The 23771-nt window shown below is 49.5% G+C and overlaps 7 protein-coding genes across 7 annotated transcripts; 3 read left to right on the plus strand and 4 right to left on the minus strand.

The window, feature by feature from the left end:
• Nucleotides 1–613: 613 nt before the first annotated feature.
• Nucleotides 614–2332, minus strand: PGRI_043980 (putative pyridine nucleotide-disulfide oxidoreductase; the record flags this gene model as incomplete). Its single annotated transcript, XM_040792111.1, has 1 exon — nucleotides 614–2332. One exon carries the CDS (start codon nucleotides 2330–2332, stop codon nucleotides 614–616), a length of 1719 nt encoding a protein of 572 aa, XP_040649167.1.
• A 3211-nt stretch (nucleotides 2333–5543) lies between these two features.
• On the plus strand, nucleotides 5544–6531 carry PGRI_043990 (RTA1 domain-containing protein; the record flags this gene model as incomplete). Its single annotated transcript, XM_040792112.1, has 3 exons — nucleotides 5544–5697; nucleotides 5763–6005; nucleotides 6089–6531. 3 exons carry the CDS (start codon nucleotides 5544–5546, stop codon nucleotides 6529–6531), a joined length of 840 nt encoding a protein of 279 aa, XP_040649168.1.
• Nucleotides 6532–6730: 199 nt separating this feature from the next.
• Nucleotides 6731–10120, minus strand: PGRI_044000 (ankyrin repeat protein; the record flags this gene model as incomplete). The annotated part of the gene is made up of 1 exon (XM_040792113.1): nucleotides 6731–10120. The coding sequence occupies one exon, from the start codon at nucleotides 10118–10120 to the stop codon at nucleotides 6731–6733; it is 3390 nt and encodes a 1129-aa protein (XP_040649169.1).
• A 983-nt stretch (nucleotides 10121–11103) lies between these two features.
• PGRI_044010 (uncharacterized protein) lies at nucleotides 11104–13805 on the minus strand (the record flags this gene model as incomplete). The annotated part of the gene is made up of 2 exons (XM_040792114.1): nucleotides 11104–13212; nucleotides 13275–13805. 2 exons carry the CDS (start codon nucleotides 13803–13805, stop codon nucleotides 11104–11106), a joined length of 2640 nt encoding a protein of 879 aa, XP_040649170.1.
• An 821-nt stretch (nucleotides 13806–14626) lies between these two features.
• On the plus strand, nucleotides 14627–16133 carry PGRI_044020 (aminotransferase-like domain-containing protein; the record flags this gene model as incomplete). Its single annotated transcript, XM_040792115.1, has 3 exons — nucleotides 14627–15115; nucleotides 15232–15617; nucleotides 15692–16133. 3 exons carry the CDS (start codon nucleotides 14627–14629, stop codon nucleotides 16131–16133), a joined length of 1317 nt encoding a protein of 438 aa, XP_040649171.1.
• A 1224-nt stretch (nucleotides 16134–17357) lies between these two features.
• PGRI_044030 (glycoside hydrolase family 55 protein) lies at nucleotides 17358–20163 on the plus strand (the record flags this gene model as incomplete). Its single annotated transcript, XM_040792116.1, has 2 exons — nucleotides 17358–17607; nucleotides 17663–20163. 2 exons carry the CDS (start codon nucleotides 17358–17360, stop codon nucleotides 20161–20163), a joined length of 2751 nt encoding a protein of 916 aa, XP_040649172.1.
• A 2117-nt stretch (nucleotides 20164–22280) lies between these two features.
• PGRI_044040 (cation diffusion facilitator family transporter) lies at nucleotides 22281–23630 on the minus strand (the record flags this gene model as incomplete). The annotated part of the gene is made up of 2 exons (XM_040792117.1): nucleotides 22281–22522; nucleotides 22583–23630. The coding sequence occupies 2 exons, from the start codon at nucleotides 23628–23630 to the stop codon at nucleotides 22281–22283; spliced, it is 1290 nt and encodes a 429-aa protein (XP_040649173.1).
• Nucleotides 23631–23771: the final 141 nt, after the last annotated feature.

Below are 23771 nucleotides of genomic sequence, written 5' to 3' on the forward strand. Positions count from 1 at the left end.
AATATTAGAAATAATCTTTTTCTTTTCATTGTTTACTTGCAAAAATTGGAGTTTGTAAATTGGGAAGGAGCAACTGGGACCCATCCATTTTAGGAAGGTACGTGTGACTATAAAAGGATTCTTCCCACCTTTCTTCCTCTTCTCTTCTTCCTCTTCCCAATCCTCCCTGTCTCACCGTAGCCCACCGAGCCAGCGCAGAGGGTGGTCCTCGAAAGACATCAACACCAGTTGTTGAGGCCTTCGAAGGTCCGAATACAAATCAAACTCCCAGTTCTCGTGCGAGTCCTGATAAGTTGGTGACTGAACTCCAAGAGTTCAATAGTCACTGGCAGATCCCACGGAATACATGAATAGGAGGGGTTTTTAACCCCGCCTGCTCTCATTGTAGCTAGTTGTTTACCTGTATGTTGCTATGACGATCTGATCTGTTGTCACATCTTATTACCTGTATGTCTGCCTGTTTATAAACCCCCCTCGCCGGTGTCTTCTCTTTATTTTTCACTTTTCTTCTCCTCCCCAACCCTCTTAACACTTAATAACTAAGGTAGAGTAATATCCTGAATTTGATGTATTTTAGGCAATACTGAGACATAATTTGTCTAGATTATCTTCTTCAAAACCGCGAAACATCCCGGCCAAAGAACCTATTCAACATCCACCGGAAAGCCACACGTAGTTTATTGCGCCAGCTGATGCTCATGCTGATGTACGCCATCTTCCAAATAAGTGAGGCAGTACGGCCCCTGATTCCTTCCGGAAGAATGCTGTTTGAACCACGGTCACCTTTATAAGGTATTTGCATCAATGCCCGCTCATCGCCAATGTACGCCATCGTGCCCAGGTCGCGGAAAGAGAACGATGGAGCTTGACTGAGGTCATCTTTGTTCAAACGATCAGCTAGCCACTTCGCTTCTTGGCTGGTGGCCTGAGCTGTTGCAGGGGGTGCACCCTTCTCTGGCATGGCATTGTCACCCACTGCAAACACGTCCTGGAGAACGGCTGTCTGGCCAGTTTCATTTTGCAGCTGTACCCGCATATGTCCGTCGACGAGAAGAGCACCTGTCTTGGGAGCTTTCTTAAATTTCCACGATGCTTGTTGGACATCTGTAGGTGTAGTCGAGGAGCCCTCGATGCTATGGATCGAGTCTTCCGGGAATGCGTCGACTGAATCAAGCGAGTCCGTGATGAACTTAGGCATGGCGTTACCTGTTGCCCAAACACACATACCAACGCCCATCTCGCCATCTTCTTTGGTTGTAAGAGTGAGACAGCGCTTGGGATCCATCTGGTATGGTGGAGGTGCACCAGGTGCACCCCAGCGCAAACTTTGGACGTGGTATGAGGTCTTGATATCGACACCCTCACGCTCCATAGTCTCCATCGCATAGCGGGAAAGCGACTCATCGAACATCGAGAGCACCTTGGGCGCAACATCGTACAACGTGATCTTCGGGATTCCCTGAAGAGACGGGTATAGCACCATCAGATCGGAGTAGATGAAATCACGCAGGGACGCTGCAAGCTCGATGCCAGTTGGACCAGCTCCGACAATCGCGAAGTGCAGCAGCCACTTTCGCATCTCTGGTGTAGTGAATGGTAGGACGGCGAGCTCGAAGCATTCCCGCACGCGCCGCTTGACCCTTTTTGCATCTCCAATATCTTTGAAGAACATCGCATTCTCCCGCACTCCCGGTGTTCCAAATGTCTGGCTGACAGCGCCTACGGCGATGACGAGCTTATCATAGGGTACTTCAAATGTTTGTCCCTGTTCCCAGTGGCGCTGCGCTTGCATTGGCTTCATATTCGTGGTATCCGGGCCCTCCTCGGTGCTTCGCTCCCCTTCAGATGTTCGAGGTGATTCGGTAACACCGCTCTTGACGACTGTTGCTTCGCATAGCACAGTCTTCTTCTTCAGGTTAACTCCACGCGCAGCTGCTTGGATGAAATTGACTTTGGAGCGCGGATCGCGCACAGGCTCCACGATGCTCGAGAAGTCGAGGGATCCGCTGGCTGTATTGGTAAGGAGAGGAGTAAAGACAAAGTATGAGCGTGGTGAGATTATGAGAGGCGCATAGGTCTTTTTAGAAAGCCTGCGCGAGAGAGTGTATCCACCCCAGCCAGATCCTAAAATGACGACTCGCTCGCGGTCTTTTTCCTCATCAGACGAATGAGATATGATGGGCTGTTCAGCTTGCGTTGCGAGGTATCTCCGGCCTCGCGAATGAACTGCTGGACCAATGCTGGAAGAAGATATATATGTAGAGTTGAGAGGATGGGCAAGGTAAGGGAACGGATTCCGTATACGTAAGACCTGGCGGCCCAGAGGGAGCATCGCGCTCAATGGCCGGGTTTGCATGACAATGCAGGGGCTAACTCAGTGTATCAGTGGATAAGGTAAAATGTTAAAAAACAATCTCATTTCAGCTCCAGCACTTGCTATCTAAATGCGGCATTGGCGCTCATAACGAAGGTTTCACGGTTCGCTCTTTGTTGACACACCGATGACTTCACTCGTACCCGTCATCGGCAGGATAAGGAAGGAGATGTCCGGAACGGATCTTGGACCTGGTCCACTTGGTAGGCTCCATAATGGATCGGATACTCGTGCTCCCGTGAACATGTTTTAGAACTGAAAGCTGTTGTGATTGTTCTATCTACCATACTCGTGGGCACCCGGAACCCTTCGGAGCAGTCGGTGAGAACGGGCTGCACGTGCTGTCGGAGACAATCGGGAGGTTCAGGCACATGCTGTTCACATGGCACTAGAGACTTTGCAGATTCCTATCAGCTGTAAATTATTTTGAGGGGATGTGAAGAAAAGAAGAGAGAAGAATGATATTATGAGGTTTAGGGGAGTGTCGTATGATGGGGTTGAGCTAGGGCTCGGCAAAATCACATGAATTATATAAATGCCATAGTTCCAAGGGTATTTCAAGGCATGCTAGCGGCCAAAGCTTTGATGCTAGGGTCCAGATTGTTTTCTCTTTGTCTTCCGCGGTCCAGCAAATGCCATTGTGTTCGAGGAATTGACAACCCAGCTCTCTGAGCGATGCAAAAAGAGGCCTGAGTCCAAAACTGTCCCAGGTAACAATTAGTCTCGGCAGTATCCGGCCAAATGGCATGGGATTGAAGCGGACTTGTCCGTCCATTCTCATCAACGATAATCGTCATCTCCTGCGTCGATATTTTGCCTTTACTTAATAGGCGGTGGGCAGGGCGGTAACTAATAGCGTGGCACAGCATGCGTGGCGTTCTGTGGCGCAGCTCGGTCCAAGTCAAAAGTTCGGATTTAGGGGAAGATTGCCTAATCGGGATGGTCTTTCTCGAAGTCCGCTGTATACTGACAAAAAGTCTGAAATATGATTTGTATAACAAATTCGTGATCAGATATCGTCAATCTAGAGAAGAGTAATCAAGAGGGATTCGATCTCTTCATGCGCCATTACAGCTGCGAACCCGAAGATATCGCCTGATTTGATTCTATTGCTCCCAAAAGTCTCCATCACCTACCATCACTATTGGCCGTACCTCGTAGTCCGGAAGTGGTGATAAAACCCCAATCAAGTCATTCTCCGTAGGGATCACAAATATGGAAACGGCATAAGAACAGAGTTCTTAGCAATACTAGTATTATTTCGTGAATACTTTCTCGGTAGAGGTCTTGTAGACAAAAGCCCCGTAACCACCAATGTTTCGGACTTGAAGATCAGTGAACAGCGTAGGTCATTTCCCACAGACCCATCTTCTCGGCCATACGAGCCACTCCCTAAAGCCGGGGTTGATCTTAATCTCAATCTCCTCCAGCACTTGAAGTGAAGTGCCTTTGATGAACCAGGCATCATTAACAAGATTCAACAGCACACACCAATGGCTCAGCAGTACGAGAGCTGCAGGATGAAATGCTTCCAAATCATCTCGGAATTGTTTGGAGAGTGAGTATGCCCACATTAGGACCATGCCAACCTCCACGTGGGGGCCTGCAAGCTCTATCTGGCGAGTCGAGTGCTCAAAGAACTTCAGTGAGTGCTTGTAGTCTGCTCGGTAATCGACAGGTGGTACTTCATCTGAGGCGTTCAAGTTCTGGTGGGACTGTGGTTGTATTTGAGGGAATGGATATTCATCAATAAATCGATGGAGTTGTGATATCCGAACATGAATGTCAGGAGGAAGTAGAGATTGCTGTATAGCTGCTGGGCTGAAACGGGGTCAGTTTTTTTGGTTCAACAAGTACCATGTAGGGTTTCGAGAACTCAAAAGCTCACCTTGCAATGAGCATGTCACTTTCTAACCAGACGCAGTTGACAAGCGGTGCGAGCTGAGTTCTACGAAGGGAAGGCAACCATGGCTCCATAAGGGTCTGCAATCCCTGGATGACGGAAAAGAGCTCCACCATGTTCGATATAGGAGCCGGCCAACGATCCTCGCCCAGTCGGATCGGCGAAGCACAAACATAGGCCATGATCATAGAAGCAAAGCAGAAGACTGGCTGCCAGTTGCTAGGGTCAACTGGAGAGGAGATAAGCTCCCGAAACTCTTTCAGCCCAGCTGCCTGGTGGTAGGCAGATGCCTTAATGTTCTTTTCTTTTTGAGTTGGAAAGAGAGAGGCACGATGCAGGGCAGCCAGAGCCAATATCCCGTGCATTAAATATTTATTGCCATATCCCTCCACTGGGAGAACAACGCGCCAGACATGGCGTGAGTCTTCGCGGATTGTCAGAGTATTGCATGTCACCGTGCAGTAATGGTGCATGAGTTCCAGATCTGAGGCCCAGTCATCCGTATTTAAAGCTGGAATTTCATCTGGGGAGTCGGAAAGAAATTGTAGCAGACAAGATCTACTCTCTGACCTAGGCCTGGCATCACCAAGAGCTGATGGGTGCCCGGCAGGGGTTGATTGGTATGACTCTGTGTTCAAAGGTGAAGGCACATAAGACGACGCCAATGACTCTGACCGAGTATCTGGAGTCTCAGCCGGAGTTGATATGCCACGATCAATATAGGAGCATTCAATGGCGTGTTTGGTACAGTTCGTACATGGATATTTCTCATCGCACTGTTGCTGGTTAGGAAAGCTCAAGACAGGGGGGGAAGATTCGGTGTACCTTTAGTCTTCGAGCCTTACATTGTGGACAGCCATTTCGTGACTTCCGATGTGTTCTCCTTGGGCCCATTATCGAAGGGTACAAATATAAGGAGGAATCAACTCGAGTGCAATTACGGGGAAACGAATACGGAAACGGAGACGGAAACGAATTCGAAGAACCTCCCCCCACATCGCGTCAAAGCTGCGCAAAAGCCAAGATATTTTCCCAGATGATAAGAATAATATCGAATCAATGCATTCAATTTGAAGGTCGCCTAAAATTATAGTGGATCATGGATCTTGTCTCATTTTCAAAAGCTATAATGGGCTATGGTAACGATGCTTGTCTATGGCTCTTGTCCAATTTATTATAAATCTCACTTTGTCCCCAATTAGCAATGGACTCAACTCCTTAATTCATTCATTTAATCTTCAAATATTCATTTAATCTCATCGTAAGATGGCCGAACAACATAATATCTACGGATACAATCCCTCTCTTCCAGCTGCTATCATCTTCATCATTCTCTTCGGCATCACAACCGCTTACCACGGCTATCAACTCACAAAGTCACGATGCTGGTACTTCATCCCATTCGTGATTGGCGGAATCTGTATGTTACCTACGCAGGCTACTTGTTTGACTTTATAAGGCATCACTGACTCTCAACTCATACAGTCCAGGTTCTAGGATACATCTGTCGCGCTGCATCGCATGACAACTTCTATGGAATCCCCTTATATGCCATGCAATCACTCTTCATCCTGCTTGCCCCGCCGCTGTACGCCGCATCGATCTACATGATCTTGGGGCGAACAGTGACTTATCTTAACGCCGAGCACCTGAGCTTGGTGCCAGTCAAGTGGATGACAAAGATCTTTGTGGGAGGAGATGTGTTTTCATTTCTCTTGCAGTGTTCTGGTAAGTAACGTCCATGACATCAGATGAGACAGCCGGCCAGTTATGGACTGAGAACACAAATTCTAACATGCATCTCATCTTAGGCGGTGGCCTCATGGCTACAGCAGGCTCCATGCGTGAAACAGGCTCCAACATCACAATCGGTGGCCTGGTCGTCCAGCTTCTCTTCTTCGGTTTCTTCGTGGTTGTCACAACGGTTTTTCACTTCCGAATCTCGCGTCAGCCAACTTCCAGATCACAGTCAGATCGTAACCAAACCCGCGGCGAGGGCTTCAGACAGCGCAACTGGTTTACCATCTTAATCGGTCTGTACATTGTTAGCCTTTTGATTTTGGTCCGGTCCGTGTTCCGCTTGGTTGAATACAAAGAGGGTTACGATGGGTACACCATGACGCATGAAGTTTTCATGTACATCTTTGATGGTCTTTTGATGCTCATCGCTATGGCTATCATGAATGTGTACCACCCTGCTGAGATCCTTGGTAATGGGAAAGGTGAGAGTCAGGGTGGTATGCAGCTAGAATAGACGTCAACCTCTACGAGTGTTAGAGCTAGCTGATTCATTGGTCAGAAGATCTTCAATTCTTATCAGAAGTTCAATTACTTTTAGCGCTATATAGAGACGGGTATATCCAACTTTTGCCCAAAAATTGAGACAGCAAAATGATCAAGACGAAGTGACAAACTATAGGAACAAGCAATCGTTAAGATGCCGTAAAATCATATCATCGTGATCTGTAGTCCTGACTGGACCGCAAATCGTAGCTTTTTCGCACACTGCCATTTCCTAATCCACCGACATATAAATCAGGCCGCCTCGACGCCCCGGTGCCGCGTGAAGAAACAGGTAACAAATTACCACCATATCCAGCGTCGATGCTCCTCCGCATACGCGAAAGACTTATCATTTTCTCCATCTCCAAAGCCTGGAGCGTTTCCTCACCACGTTCGCTTTTCGCAAGCCGTTCACTCTTCGCAAGCATCTTCTCCCGGCTAGACCGCCAGCGCCGGCTGCCCACACGGAAGAAACCACCAATATCATCAACCGTGAGAGCGAGCCAGACAAGTGGGATGGAAATTGCAAAACCAATACCAAAGGTATACTTTGACACATAGCCGAGATTCAAATTTTCGAATTCTTTCAAGTTGATCGTGAAGATGGAGGCAATAAACGACAATGGCAGAAAGATGATAGTAACAATAGTGAAGACCATAATTGTCTTTCCCTGGCGGGTTGTACCAGCAGCCTGATCACGGGCAAAACGTGCTTCAAAGGCATTGGCGTGTTTTTGCTTGAGATCGAGCAGATCGGTGATGGAGTGGTAGATGCGCTCAGCCTGTTTATCCATGCGGTCAATGTCCTTCAGGTGCATGTCGATCATGCGCTGTTGGTCTTTGAATCGTTTCTTGACCTCGAATTGTGATCGGTGCTGGCCTTGGTAGGTCTCGCAGATGACTTCTTGGAAGTCAAGCAATACGTTGTTCTGGTGTTCCAGCACCGTCCGAATCATGTTCAGCTCGTCTCGGATGTCCTTTGTCTCGGCTAATAGATTCGTTTCCTGACCGATATCTAGGAGTCGGTCGACAAACAGTGGCTGGCCATCCTCGTCGCAGTATTTGCTGCTTTGATCGTCGTCTATGCCATTGCCGGACTTTGGCGGAGAACTATAGGAACCGTTCAGTTTCCGGTGGCTTTTCAGCCAGTCCGATGCCTGTCCGGAAGCATGGTTGAATTGGTTAAACAGCACGGTCTCTTTGTCCGTAGCTATACCAATAGACGACTCGAACATATCTAGGAACTGGTACTCCTCGTCACCCAAGCGATGTCGATCGAAGACGCCCGAACATCGATTTGTGATTATCATAGCTAGATCATAGACGGATTTGACAGGGTCTCGGGTCTTAGAATTGATATCTTCAATAATCCCATCCAGAACGTTGAGCGGGTCATTCTTGGGCTGATCCCATCTCTGCGGGAAGGCTGTTACAATCAGATTCGTGCCTAGAACCCACATCCACAGTTGATCAACCATGAATATCTTGGGTTCCACCCCCATTCCGGGGCTTTTTGTTTGGTACCGGTACACGACTTGATCCTGATCACGGCTCTGGGTATCGATGTTTGGGTAGAAAAACTGATCCAGTGTTCGACGGACATGGAGGGAGGTCGTTGAGGATGACAGATGGGCGTCGATAAGCAACACGTCTCTTGTGCGCGTTCTCTTTATCCCATTGGATACAAACTCCAGCGTTTCTGCTCGTGAGATTGCCTCCTGCATCTGCTGTCTGCGTTCCGCAGTCTCAAAGTGTAGATATGGCATGAATACGCAGACATTGCATGCAGAAACCAGAGGGTGAGGATCTTTACAAAAGCTCGATGCATATAATGGCGATGATTTCGCCTGTTTCTCACTCTGGCCCCACTGTGACTTCCCTTTCGTCTCCTGCTGCTTGGGAGTTCCCGGTGCGCTACCAGACTTGCCACGCTTTGGATTGTTTTTGCCTTTTTTCCCATGCCCTTCATCGGGGAAATAAGAATCCGCCTTGTCGGGCTTGCCACCTGTGCCTTTTTGCTTGCGGGCAGGATTATCCACAGCCTTCACTTGCCCATGATCAGACACAGGCTCCTCCGAAGTCTCTTCTTCATATCGCCGCAACATTGTCCGAGGCGTGTTCTGACACAATGGCCGCATAAAGTGCGAGTGAGTCCTTTGACCCCGATGTTGATAGTTAAAAGACTTCTCTAGTCCTTTGAATCCATCAACATCGTGGGCTCCCTCCTCAATAAAAGACTTGGTGAGCAGGGCTTCCACCCAGGCCATATTATTCGCCGGCAAGTGAATCCACCGGAAATCAGTCGCACGACTATCAGCTGGCACAGTGGTAACAGCCTGTTTCCTAGGATTCTCCTGATCCCTCCCATAAAGTAGATTAAACACCGACATGCGCTTAACCCGATTCTCATTATGAAAGTTTCCAAAATCAACAACAGTAGCGTCGAAAGCAGCACAAGCCTCTTTGACATCATCAGACAGACTCTCAACATTGTTAAACGGCGCAAGCAGGAGCACAATATCCTTGCGCTTGAATTGCGCCGCGCGCAGAAACGGTGTACTGCCAAAATTATCCCTAACCCTCCGCTTCAGATCCGGCCTCTCGAGAAGACACTTTACAACCTCGCTATGACCCCCCTGGGCAGCAAGATGCAGCGGCGTAATACCATTTAAAAGCTGTGCATTGATCTGTGCGCCTTCGTTGATCAAAATCCGAACAATAGCCTCACACCCCTTATCACAGGCATTATGAAGCGGCGTCCATCCACCGTCACTTGCAGCATTGACGGCAGCCTTGTGCGTAAGCAACAGTTGCACGATATCCGCCCGGTCGTGAGCTGTGGCAATATGCAACGCGGTCTTACCACGCAGCTCAACAGCATCAACCTCCGCTGGCCTCCGCTCATCCCCCTCCCCCTCCCCAGTCCTCGTCAGCAACATCTCCGCCAACCTCCACTTCCCCGAAGCACAAGCCCAATGCAATGGCGTTCGCCCAAGCTCATCTTGTCCTTCATCCCCATCGAGAGGACACTTTGTCTTCAATAACATCCTCACAATCTCATCCCCCCACCCCCACCGACAAGCCTGATCAGCCGCGAGATTATGCAATACATTCCGACGGCGCAGATCGCGCTTGCACGCGTCCGCGCCGCGGAGAATGAGTAGATGCAGAATATCAGCGTGATTCTTCCACGCAGCTGTCATCAGGGCCGTGCGACCCTCTTTATCGGCTGAGTCTGGGCTCGCCCCGTGGTCGAGAAGGAGACGGACTATTTCGTAGTGATCGCGCTCGACGGCGCGGAGGAGTGGTGAGGCGCGATTTGAGGGTACGTCTGTTTTTGCGCCGAGTGTAAGGAGACATTCTGTTGCAGCGATGCATGCTCGTTCTGCGCTGCGCATTAGTCCGATGCGGAGGAAGTTATCGGTTAATTGATTGCACTCTTGGGCGAGGGCTATTGTCTTTTTGAGGGAGTCAACATCATTTGATTCTGCGGCGCGCAGGAGTCGTGGCTCGAGGCGCTCATGGCTGTCGCTCGTTACACTGGAGCGGGAGGGTGGCATAATGGGTAGAGGTGAGGTTTAGGTAATGAGGGGGGTCGTGATAATTAAAGTATATATGGTTGTGTATGAGGTGTCGTTAATGCATTGTCGGCGCTTTTGTTGAGCTATTAGGGTTCTTTGCGTCTTTTTTTTCCCTTTCTCCCGGTAGGACAAAGAAAGGACTCGGGGATGGATTGTTGGAAGAAATTTGACAAGGGTAGACTTGAATCAAGCTCAAGCGATAGTAGATGGCCCTTTCCCTAGTCTGGAAGAGATCTGCGGGTGTGAAGGTCCTTTCATTAGCTCACAGTGCCGGGGCTTCTGCAACCGACGGCGAGACAGGGAAAGAGGCTGTGTGGCTGATCCCTCTCGTATTGCCTCATTGCGACTCCATAGTGGGTTTGGCCTCGGCACATGGTTTCATGATTGGATATTTTGAATGGAAGAGACGAAGGACATTTTCAGAGTGTGCAGGTAAATATAGAAGGTCTCCAATATAAACATCGAGGGGTCAATTTGAATTTAAGAACTTTGGTAACTTAAGCCGGAACCATGGATCCGGGACTCAGCCTATAAAAAATACTCGACACGTGTGGACTCGACAACATAAACCCCTGAAAATTGTACATTAGAATCTATATTTCTATCCAGAACTACAGGGGAATCCGAAGAAAAAGAAAAGCAGAAAAATTAAAATGACAAGGTGAAAAAAAAAAAAGAAAGAGCCCCCCTCCCCCGGAGATGCTGATGCTGATATGCTGATAATTATGAACTTCCCCGTGCCCCATCAATTAAAAGTTCTTACTTTTTGTTTTCGCTATCCTGTGCGTCACGCCGATCCAGCCCAGTAATTCGTGTCACACAATGCGCCTATCAACAGAAAAATGAAACGGCCAAGAGGATGGAAGTCAGAGTCACAAAACAAGTTTGTATTCTGAGTATGCAAGCCCGTATCGTAGTGCCATGGGATCTAATCATAGAGAAAAGACACAAGACAATGGTATTTAGTGCTTCTTCTTGTCCTTCTTCGGGACCTCCTTGAGAATATCGTCGAAACTCATGTTTGGGTTGAATCGACTAATAGGTCGTGTGGGGGGCTCGATGGGAGCAATGCCTGCGGGAAGGGGCAAGGCTTCCAATCCAGGGTAGAATGAGTGGCGATGCTCAGAGCGTTGGGCAGCGGCGGGCGAGCGGGTTCGTGGAATCGCTGGCGGGGGCGGGGTGAGCCCACCGGGGACCATCATAGGGTTCGGGTAAGGTTCGGAAGAAGATCCAGCCGACGAATTGTGGCCCGGGTAAGGTGAGGATATAGAGGACTCCTCGTCGTCATATGTGGCATCTTCCACCATAGGTGGATCAAGGAGAGAGCCCGCCTCGGCCCACTGCTCGGCGACTTGCCAACAATGGCTGCGGCGGTATACACCTTCCACTCCGTTGATGACTACATCAGATGGCAGGCTAACAACACCAGCACCGCCTGCAACTCCAAACCAGCTGCGAGCAGTCTTGGTGTCGTTGTGAATCCAAGGAGCACCACCTCGTGGGGCAATGCAGAGGAAATACTCCACACCATCGTTGAAGCGGACATCAGGGACGTCCACCACCAGCATGGGAAGAGCTTGGATAACGGCATATAGGAAGATCCACTGGCCACATCGGAGGTCGGTAATGTCGTTCACATTCTTGCCGTGCGCGGAGCGACGCTCGAATTGCATGAAGCTCTCAATGAAAGGAGTGGGCCGCATGGCCTCCCGGGTATAAGATCCCATCAGGACAGCGTTGATGTCGGAGTTCTTAAGCTTCTTGGCGCTCTGCTTAGCCTCCTTCTTGGCGTCAAGCGGTTTCCGATGCAAAGGCTGCAGCGAAGGCATCTGAGGAATATCGAATGGAATGGGAGGAAGCACTGGCGGCGTGCTGCGGTCATACTCTGAAAGAACCTGTCGCAAAGCACGAATGGTCATTGCCTTTGGATCAGACGAATCTGCTGAGTCACTGCCCGCCCCCGAGATATCAATTGTACGCGTCGTCAGGGACGTGCGATCCACCATCAAATCATATAGATCGGTGAAGTCATGGTACAAATCCAAGAGGAGAAGGCGGTTGAGTCCGTTCTCTTCGAACTCGTTCTTCTTCGACCGAGCCTTGGGCGGCCACGAGCCGTACTTCTGCCGGTAGTACTGGATCGTAAAGCGGCGGAATTCTTGGAATCCAGTCTTCCAGTTCTTGAAGCGCACCACCTTGCTTTCCTGAGAGGTAGTTGAGTTGGCAATACCCGAGAAAACAGAAGGGAAATCGAAGTCTTCGAGCTTGCCGTAGAGACCGCGCAGACGGGTGTCAAGATCAATGAACGCACGCTCCATGCGTTTCTGTGTGATAGGGTGGATGAAGGTATATTTAGGGCTCCGCAGTTGCTTGAGCTCATCGAGCTTTCCAACACCATGGACAAAGCCCTCGACATAGAGCGGATAGTAGCGTAGACGTTCACCGAGGACAATGGCCTCGATCGTCTTCTCCCTGCTTCGACGGACATCTGCAAGGCGTAATTCTTCACAGTAGTTGCTGAAACTAGATGTGGCAGTCTCACCAAAATTGGACGCGTCCAAGTTGGAGAACTCGAAACGGGCCAAAAGGACCGCCACATCCATGAAGATAGAGAAAAGAGTGGATGATTTAGGTGAGGCAATCAAAGACTGGCCGAGCAGGAATGCGAAAAGATTTCGGAACAAAAGAAGAGTCTCTATGTCCTCTGGGGTGAGCCTCGCTTGCGGGTTGGACACATCGCAGTTGAGTGGAATGGGGAGATAAAGATGAAGTTCCTGCACATCCTCGGGTGAATCTTCAAATGCCATTCTTTGGCTTCCCGCACTGTCATTGTCATTGTCGTTTTCGGGCTGACGGTCTATCGGCGACATAGGCGGAGATATTGGGTTCAGTGACAATGTTCGTGTTGGCTGCTCGAGGCCACTCTTGCCATCGTTGCCGCGGGCTAGATAGGTGAGGGAAGGGGATTCCGCGAAGATGGTAGAATCGACCTTGAAAGATGGGGCGCGTCCGGTATTCTGGGGGAACAAATACACATAAGTGTCACCTTGCTCGTTCCACAGCTCTTGAATCTGTAAAGTAAAGAACAGTTAACTTCAAAAGCACCTCGAAATAGACTGGGCTGTATGCATACCTGTTCTCCCCTGGACAATGGCGTCAGATCATAAACAACCTTCTGGTCCAGCCCTGCGATCCAAGCAGCGGGAAGCGTGGGTGTTGGTCGCTTATCGACTGAGCTGGCGCGCGAACGACCGGGCATCCAACTTCTGCGCTTCGACGGTGTGCTAGGACGGGAATCCGGGGTCGATCCGGGGATAGCCAACCCTGCGGAGCTGGAGGGCCTGCTCATATCGCGACCTCTGCTCTGCGGGCGGCCAATGGGGGAACTAGGAGCGCTGTTGGCCAAATCTTGATTCACCGCCAGCAGTGAAGGTGGCGGAGGTAGGCTCTCCATGTCGAGGCTATCGGGCATGGTTCGGGGCTCCGAAGAGAAGGTGGGATTTGGGGTCGAGACATGGCGAATAGGTTTTGAGCTACTTCGGCGTGCGTCGATGTTTTCTGTGTTCAAAACTGGGGAAGACGGCGAAGATGAGTCCCGATCTTTAGATCCCAGCGAGAACAGGGACGAGATCCGCTTCGCCGACTTAACGGGAGCCGACAACATAGTGATAATTATGTGAGAAATAAATTAGGAAGACCCTGTAGAGAAGGTCAATCCATAGGGAGTCAGGTGATGAGGGGAGGTTTAGGGGGGGCGGAATGGATCGGCAGGAGGGATTTGGAAGAATGACTGAGAAACTTGATGACCTCTATTCAAGGGAGTGAGGCTAAGCTGAACAGGAAAAAAAAAAAATTGAGATCAGGGGGAGTTAAAAATAAATAATATCGGAGCCTTCTATTTTACAATACTATATAATACATAAAATAGATGGAGTGCCAATAATAGACCATATGAGAACTGGCTGTGCATGTCTTGGATGTGGACCCAATAAAATACAAATTTATATAGAAAAATATATATATATACAATTCCTTTGTTAAGAAAAGAGAGAAATACAAAGTATGTTAAGAGAACCTTGGGAGTAAAAATTAACACTCAAGCCATTTCCGATCATCCAATAATATTTCATATATAAAACACGATTCAACTACAAACAAATATAGGGATACAAGTGCATACTAGTTTGGTATCAAGGCACCTTTCTTATGACATACCTTCGATATATATAACTGTAGACTACTTCATGAAAATATTCTATTGATCTATTAAGATTATAGAAATATATAGTTTACTAAAACTAATAATTTACTTAGTACCTAGGTATCTCATATGTTATGACAATTCTCATGTTCCTGTGGTTCCCCCCCCCTGAACCGATCAGTTCCCGATCTCGGATCACCTCTCAACCAAAGCCAAGCTCTCTTAAACTTCGGAGTATTTCTAGCCTGTATATAAGCACATTATATTCACCTGATATACTCATAATGACCCTCACGGTCTCCCCTGAACAGTCGATCAACCTTCAAATCGGCTGGCCTAACCCCGCGCTCCTCCCCGCCTCCACCCTCCGCCACTCCGCCACGGCCGTACTATCCAATCCCTCCATCGCAAACCCAGCCCTCCTCTATGGCCCTGATGAAGGATACGAGCCACTGCGCATACACATAGCCGCATGGCTGAGCCATTTCTACCGACCGCGCGAGCCTATCTCATCGCAGCGCATCTGCATCACCGGCGGGGCTAGCCAGAACCTAGCCTGCGTGCTACAAACCTTCACAGACCCGGTCTACACGCGGAATGTATGGATGGTCACACCGACGTATCACCTGGCCGCGCGGGTTATGGATGACGCCGGCTTCGCTGGGCGGTTACGTGGGATCCCCGAAGACGACGAGGGCATTAACATAGCGGTGCTGGAGAACGGGCTACGCGCTGCGGAAGATATCGCGCTGCTTGCTGGGAATACTGAGCCGGTAGGTAATCATTCTGTTCCCAAGACCAGTCCGAGTTAGCATGACCGTCACGGTGCCATGCCACTGTGCCATCATTTATTGAGTTCCGAACTGACATTGCCCCTCTTTCCCTGCAGGAATTGAAACCGCCCAGGCCCTGGCGCAAAATTTACAAGCATGTTATCTACGCCGTGCCGACTTTCGCGAATCCCTCTGGGAAGATTATGTCGTTGCGTAGACGTGAGGCGCTCGTTCGCCTCGCGCGCCAGTACGATGCGCTAATCGTTACGGATGATGTGTACGATTTCCTCCAGTGGTCGGTTAAGCCAGAAGGGGAGAATAATTTCGGCGACCGCGCATGTGTTCCGCGGATTGTCGACGTGGACCGTTACTTGGATGGTGGTCCACAGGATGAATGGGGACATGCACTAAGCAACGGCAGTTTCAGCAAGCTGATCGGGCCCGGGGCCCGCACCGGCTGGGCGGAAGCGTCGGAAAAGGTTGCCTATGGATTATCACAAACGTACGGGGCACCTCTCGGGATGACTTGACCTTTTCTTTTCGGATCCGCAACTGTAGACTAATCCGATATCGCAGAGGCTCTTCCCGATCGGGCGGCGCTCCTTCCCATCTGTGCGCCGCTATCATTGACCAGCTATTCCCCACAGGCATCCAAACCCACATCCGCGACGTTCTCCAACCGAAATACGCCGAGCGTTACCACACCTTGCTATCAGCAATTCACCAGCATCTCGTCCCGCTGGGCGTCACAGTCCCAGCCCCCACCGCCGCAGCTGGAGGATACTTCGTGTGGATTGGTTTACCAGCGCCGTTACTCGCCGCCGAGGTAGTTCAGCGAGCTCAGAGCGAAGAAAATCTGCGTTTATGTGCGGGTGATCTGTTCCAGGTCCCGGATCAGGTGACCGATGAGAAGTTTACAGATCATTTGCGTCTCTGCTTTGCATGGGAAGAGCCACGACATCTGACCGAGGGCATGCGTAGGCTAGCGCGTGTTCTCAACCGTATTATTCATACCTAGGTCTAGGTATCGTTAGATCCACGCCACATCACTTGTTCGATGGCACGGCCCATACCGTGTCCACTATGGACGCGTGGCGCATAACATTATAAGTAGAATATTTAAGACAATTTATATAGCCTAGCGGAGTTGGAGATTATATGTACTCTGTACTTTACAATGCAAACTCGAGCCTAGCGCTTTTATTTTTAGACTAAAAGGCTGACATCGCCTAAGTCTTCAAAGCTGTAATTCTTCAAAGTTCCTAAGGGGCAATACGATGCGAGACAGCAAGCCAATCCCGAGCGGATCTCCCTAGGTCTCCTCAGGGGAAAGCTTGGCTTTTGTCCCCTTCTCTTTTAACCCTTCAGGAATTCCATCCTCTGCCTTTTTCCTTCTCCTCCGTCATAAAGAATCCGTCAAAACTCCCCGGAATGTTAATCCATAACAACGCGTCTGACCTTCTCTTATGACAATACTCGGGGGATATATACACTTTGACTCGAAACCTCGAGTCTGCCCAGGTGGTTAGTGCTACATCTTCATGTCACACACCATTGAAAGGAAATCATTTGATATTCTCCAAATATGCTAGCAAACAGATCTTAATGTATACTATCACAAAGGGGGATCCACCTCAAGGGTATGCCTCCCTAACTGCCGGGTGGAATGCATGATCCGGCATACCCTGTTTGGGGATGAATTGGGTTATATAGCGCGTAGACCCTCCCATATCTGAAATAGCCAACGAAGTACTGCTACACTGCAATTCGAAACACTATTAGGCGCTATTTAGAGAATCTGCAACACCTATCTCCTTCAGTGTTTCAACTCCGGATTATCAAACGTTTCAAGCTTCGTTGTCGCCAGACTCGGGTTTCTGATTGGTGAATTGGTAGCCTTCAGGGCTTTGGTGTTGTGTGATTGGTTGAGAAGGGGAAGTGTGCAAACGCCTTTCTTAATAGGTATGAATTCCTTATTTGTTTCTTTTCTCTCTATTCTTTCCTTCTTCTCTATTCATTTCATTCATTTCATTCTCTTTGGGTCTATTGTTTTGTCTCTTCTCTTTGGGAAGGTGCATCGGGAAGATTGACTCTTTAGATCTTCTCTCTGCATATCGCTGCTGGTCAAGCGTTAGACTCGATTGTTATTTCAATTTCTGCACTAGTTACTGAACTATCTTTATCCTTTAGCCCTTTTTGAGACATTTTCTACGCTGCTGGTCCAGCGTTACCCATTTTCAACATGGCCGTTCTACAAGCCTCTATCGCGATCTTTGTCGCCCATATCATCCTTTTGCTCGGATTCCCAGCCTCTTTGGTCGCAGCTGTGCCAGTTTCCGTCCCAGTTTCTCCCGCCAATGTGTTAGCGACAACTGAAAAGAGAGCTCCCTCAAGTTACTGGGTCGCCAATATCAAGCGCCAGGGTGTTATCCCCTTTGCAAAGACGCCCGACTACAAGATCTTCCGAAATGTAAAGGACTATGGTGCCAAGGGTCAGTCATTCATCCAAACTCTATACCATTGGGAAATCTACTGACTATATCACAGGTGATGGCTCCTCTGACGACACTGCTGCCATCAACAAGGCTATGTCTTCTGGAGGCCGTTGTGGAAAGGGCTGTGATTCCTCTACCACCACTCCTGCTATCGTCTATTTCCCACCTGGTACCTATGTTGTCTCAAAGCCTATCACCCAGTACTACTACACCCAGATTGTCGGCGATGCTGTCGAACTTCCCGTTATCAAGGCTTCCCCGAAGTTCGCGGGTATGGCTGTGATTGACTCCGATCCCTACGAGGACAACGGCGACAATTGGTTCACTAACCAGAACAACTTTTTCCGCGCCATTCGTAACTTGGTCATTGATCTGAGAAGCATGCCCCCAAGCGTCGGTGCTGGCATCCACTGGCAGGTGGGCCAGGCCACGAGCTTGCAAAATATTCGTTTCGAAATGATCAAGGGTGGAGGCCAAGCCAACAAGCAGCAGGGTATCTTCATGGACAACGGGTCCGGTGGTTTCATGTCCGACTTGACTTTCAACGGCGGTAACTATGGCATGTTCCTCGGTAACCAACAGTTCACCACCCGCAACTTGGTCTTCAACGACTGCCAGACTGCCATCTACATGAACTGGAATTGGGCCTGGACTTTCAAATCGGTTAAGATCAACAACTGCGAGGTTGGTCTAAATATGTCCACTTCGCCTTCCAACCAAACTGTTGGCTCTGTCTTGATGCTGGACAGCAAGCTCACCAACACCCCCACTGGTATCGTCACTGCTTGGACCCAGAAGAGCATTCCCGTTGGCGGCGGTGACCTCATTTTGGACAACGTGGACTTCTCTGGCTCCAAGGTTGCTGTGGCTGGTTATGATGGCAAGACCATCCTGGCAGGTGGCTCTGTCGTTGACAACTGGGTCCAGGGTAACACTTACACCCCGTCTAAGACTATCAACAAGCGTGCCAGTGAGGCTGAGTTGGTGGTTACTGTTTATGAGACTGTCACGGAGACTGCCCATGCCTGTGGCGCTTCCCACGGACTTCCTAGTGCCAGCCTTGCGGGCAGCGAGGCTCCTGCCCCCGCAAAGACTGAATCATCTGAATCCGCTGCTTCCCCTGTCCCGGGTCCCGGTACCAGCAGTGATACTGATCGCTCTCCTAAGCCTTCTTTCCCCTCCAGTGTAGTCTCTGCCCAGCAACCTGCCGTGCCCATCACTTCCACTGCTGCATCTCCTCAAAGTACTAGCAGTGGCTCCCAAGGTGATCAGGACCGAGAGTCTGGTAGTGATAGCAGCGCTGCCACTTGCGGCGCCTCGGCTCCCGTTGTCCCTGCTCGCACCCAGAGCTCTATGAAGACCGCTCCCAAGCCCGCTAGCCTGCTCAAGGGTGGTGCTGTCTTTGAACGCTCCAAGCCTCTTTATGAGAACCTTGCACCCTCCGCTTTTATTAGCGTCAAATCGGCTGGTGCCAAGGGCGACGGAGTCACCGATGACACTGTGGCCATCCAGAAGATCTTTGACAGCTACAAGGATGGCCAGGTTATCTACTTTGATCACGGTGCCTATGTCATTACCTCCACCATCAAGGTACCCAAGAACATTAAGATCACTGGTGAGATCTGGCCCATGCTCATGGCCCACGGCCCGAAGTTCGCCAACCAAGATAAACCTGTTCCTGTCTTCCAGGTTGGCCAAAAGGGTGACATTGGCTCTGTCGAGATGACCGACCTCATCATCACCACCAAGGGCCCTGCCGCTGGTGCTATCCTCATGGAGTGGAATCTTGCTGGCTCTTCCCAGGGTTCTGCTGGTATGTGGGATGTTCACTTCCGCATTGGTGGCGCTGCTGGCACCGAGCTGCAGAGCGACACCTGCCCCAAGACCCCCAAGGAGAAGACCATTCCCAGGAAGGAGTGCATGGCCGCTTTCATGCTCCTACACGTCACCAAGAAGGGTAGCGTCTACCTCGAGAACACCTGGTTCTGGACTGCCGATCATGAGCTGGACCTCAAGGATCACAACCAGATCAATGTCTATACTGGCCGTGGTGTGCTCATCGAGTCGCAAAACCCCGTTTGGCTATGGGGTACCTCTTCGGAGCATCACCAGCTGTACAACTACCAAATCTCAAGTGCCAAGAACGTCTTCATGGGCCTCATCCAAACGGAGACTCCGTACTACCAGTCCAACCCGAACTCACTGACTCCGTTCACCTCGCAACGCTCCTGGAACGACCCTGACTTCTCAAACTGCAAGACCAACTCCTGTCGCAAGGCTTGGGGTCTGCGTGTTCTCGGTTCCTCGGATGTCTTCGTCTACGGCGCTGGTCTGTACAGCTTCTTCGAGAACTACGCCCAATCCTGCCTCAACTCTGAGGACTGCCAGGAAAACATGGTCGAGGTCGATTGTTCGAACGTCAAGCTGTACGGTCTTAGCACTAAGGCTTCTGTCAACATGGTGACCTCATCCAACGGCAAGTCTCTGGTCCCCGGGAAACCGAATAAGAGCAACTACTGCTCCACCATCGCACTCTTTGAACAGTCTGCTTAGATTACTTTTCTTTCTCCTCTGGAATCATTTTTTATTCTTCTTGTTTTCGTACATCGTTGTAAACAATACCATTTAACTTCTTTTGTACTTTTCTCACCGTTGTATGAGATTCAATCTCCCTTCTCTTTCTACCTATCCTATGTTTGTCCAAAACATTTCTTTCTCTTAGATTTTTATGAAGATTTATATTCACATGGTCTTTTGCGAGGTATCACCGGGCCTGGATCTTTCATGAAATAGACTTTGTCTGATGCGACGATGCACACCATGCATACAATATTAGTACTTGCAATATACTCCATAGGTACTTGTGTCAATCTTGAAAATTTCCTTCGGCCCCTTATTCCATTGGCTATTGGTTTCTATATCTCCTGTGACACGGAAACGAAGATGAAAGCCCAAATACTGCTTTGCGAGGTGCACTGTGTCAGGCTTTCGATTGTCGAGTACAGATCACTGAGAGTGTAGGTGAAAAGCATCTATGTGGACAGTCGAATACAAATTTGCTACGGGAGTTGGGCGAGCTGCAGCATGCATTGGCTGTAGTGTGTACACAGGTGCCGTCGGGATAGAATGTTATTTGTTTATAAATTAAATCGTTGGATTCCAATGAGGTGGTGCTTAGGACTGAGCTATGTAGCGTAATGTGCAGTGTAGACAGTGATTGCAGTGAATTTTCCTTTGGTAGTTGAGGTGACAAGAGGATGGACTGTAGCTACTGGGTGTATGAGGTACAATGCTACACGCTACGCGTCGATTCTAATATGCAGTGGATAGGATAAATGGGAAATTCTTACTACGTTACTACATACAGGGAAAGCAAGGTTGGTACGGAACATGTTTTGAATTGTGAATGGATTATCTATTGTTGTTCTAAAGGACTTGCTTGGTTTCACCGTGAAGGCTACTCATCCTGGGCACCACGTAAAGGTGCAAGTCTTGCTCAGGTGCCGCACACAGGACCCGTGCAGCTGGGTTGGGGCAAACGGACAACAGGAAGAAGGGGAAGATTGTCGAAGGTTGTAATAGGTTGAAGGTTGTAATAGGTTGAAGGTTGTAATAGGTTGAAGGTTGTAATAGGTTGAAGGTTGTAATAGGTTGAAGGTTGTAATAGGTTGAAGGTTGTAATAGGTTGAAGGTTGTAATAGGTTGAAGGTTGTAATAGGTTGAAGGTTGTAATAGGTTGAAGGTTGTAATAGGTTGAAGGTTGTAATAGGTTGAAGGTTGTAATAGGTTGAAGGTTGTAATAGGTTGAAGGTTGTAATAGGTTGAAGGTTGTAATAGGTTGAAGGTTGTAATAGGTTGAAGGTTGTTATAGGTCGAAGGTTGTTATAGGAAGGTTGTTATAGGTAGGTTGTTATAGGTAGGTTGTTATAGGTCAAAGGTTGTTATCGTCGAAGGTGGTAGGTAGTTATCGAAGGTTGGCTTTGGCTCCCACGTCCAATGGAGAACCTAGGAAAGTACAGTCTGTATCCGCAGAGGCACGCAGGGGCTGTAAATACTATGGCAGAAGCACGTAGAGCGAGCTACGTCTTTCTTACTGCCATAGGGCGGGCTACGGCTTGCTTCGTGCCATTAGACAGGACCGAAGTCCCAGTCTAGTTTCAGACTAACCTAGGCCGCAGCAAAGATCCGTGGTGTCCTCAGGTCCCCTCGGTGAACAACAGGCCCACAATGTACAATGTGGGTCCATAGCCAAGCCCCGAGATAGATGAGAGGGACGAAGAAGGAAGAAGAAGAAGAGAAGAAGAAGAAAAGTGGGAGGGGTAGGTATTTATACCCTGGCGGTTGAGGGGGTGACAACCTCAAAGGGAAGGCACGAGAGAAATTAAAAGGGAAGGCACCACCCAGTTGGGACACAATGGAAACCCCACGCGCAATATGTCTATCCTTTCTTGGGCCAATGCCAACTACTATAAAGACCTCAAGATTGAACACTACAAGTTACAGAAAGGGAAGAGGTCAAGGTATCATGTGTCTTTCTAGAGGGGGGATTTGTCTATTACACAAATGAAATAAGAAACAGCCAAAGTGCAAATAACCCCCGAAGAAACTGAATCTCAAGTTAACACTGCCCAAAATGAATTTCCAGTCCAAACTTGTGTTAAGGAAAGTCCCTAGAGCTCCTTTTTCAGGGAATGCTCAGGCTTGTGGGTGGTCTCGTAGTCAACATGCACATAAGCACGCTCAACGTCGGGAAGCGACTCGAGCTTAATCTGGAGCTCTTCGGCAACATCGTGGGTGGCACGCAGAGACGCCTCGGCGTCCATAACGACATCCACCTCGACCAACAGGCGAGGGCCAGAGGTGTATGCACGGACAGTGTCGATGGCAGTGATGACAGGGGAGTGGGTCATGGCTGATAGAAATTTTAGTAAATGGTATGACAGCTAAAAGAACCGAAAGGGCATGAACATACAGATATATGTGATAAGCTGCTGCATCTTAGTGTCGGCAGTGACACCGACGAGCAACTGGAACTCGCCATATGCGGAGTGCAGCCACAACACACTGACCAGCACGGACAGAAGAATAGCACCCATAGGATCGATCCACCAGCGCAGCTTACTACCACCGACAGAGGTCAGAATACCGAACCCGTTGATGAACAGATCGTTGCGGTGATCCTCCCACAGAATGCGGATCTGCGAGACCTGGTTACGTAGGGCCCAGCAGTATAGGAAAAGGCCCAACTTAGTGGCAAAGGCGACGGCGACAGCAATAACGGAGGGGAGGTGGAACGACTGGGTTTCTTCCTCGGAGCCCATCGCCAATTCGCGGATGGAGAAGGCGATGATGATAAAAGAGACGGCGGTCATAAGGAAGCAGAAACAGATATTGCCCGCCGTTTCAATGCGGGCCTTTCCAGCCGGGAACTTGCGCGGATCAACGCGGTTGACGGCCTTGTTACACAGCAGGAGGGTCAGGTTGGACATGGGGTCAAATACGGCGTCGGCCATTGTGGTGAACAAAGAGAGTGACCCGGAAGACACGGCACCGTACACCTGGATGATCGAAAGAATGATGTTTGCGGCAAAACTACCGTAAACCGCGATACGGTACTTGAGACGGTTGTCCACGCTCAACTCGCGGGCGGCACGTCGGTGCTCCTCGACGGGTTTCAGCATACGCTCAATGTTTTCATTTTGGGACTCGTAGAATCCCTGCAGCTTCTTGGTGACAAAAGCCTGCTTTCCAATACGGGCAGTGTCTTGCACTATGGATCCCATTCTCCGGCCTTTGTTTGAAGTGGAATCCCGTTTCCGGGAGGTATTGGCTTTCATCTGCCGAATCTCATCCTCGGTCTTCAATTTCGAGGCAAGCTGGAACGGATCACTTTCAGGGGTGTAACGCGGTGGAGGTTGACCTTCTTCATCGCTGGAACTACCACTGCGGTGTTGCTGCATGGTGGTGAGCTCATGGTCAAGGGCGGTCGTGGTACCCTCATTGATAGAAAGTGGAGTCATTCTATCAGTCCGATGCGGTGAGCTGCTATGGTGCAAGCTCTGGAAGGGATGAGGGTGGTTGGAAAGACTGTGGCGCAAATGTTCCTCCATGATGAATAAGATGAATCTGAATTGGGTGAATTGCATGAAAGGAGTTCAAGA

Source organism: Penicillium griseofulvum (genome assembly GCF_001561935.1).
Source record: "Penicillium griseofulvum strain PG3 chromosome Unknown contig_90, whole genome shotgun sequence".
Taxonomy (NCBI): Eukaryota; Fungi; Ascomycota; class Eurotiomycetes; order Eurotiales; family Aspergillaceae; genus Penicillium; species Penicillium griseofulvum.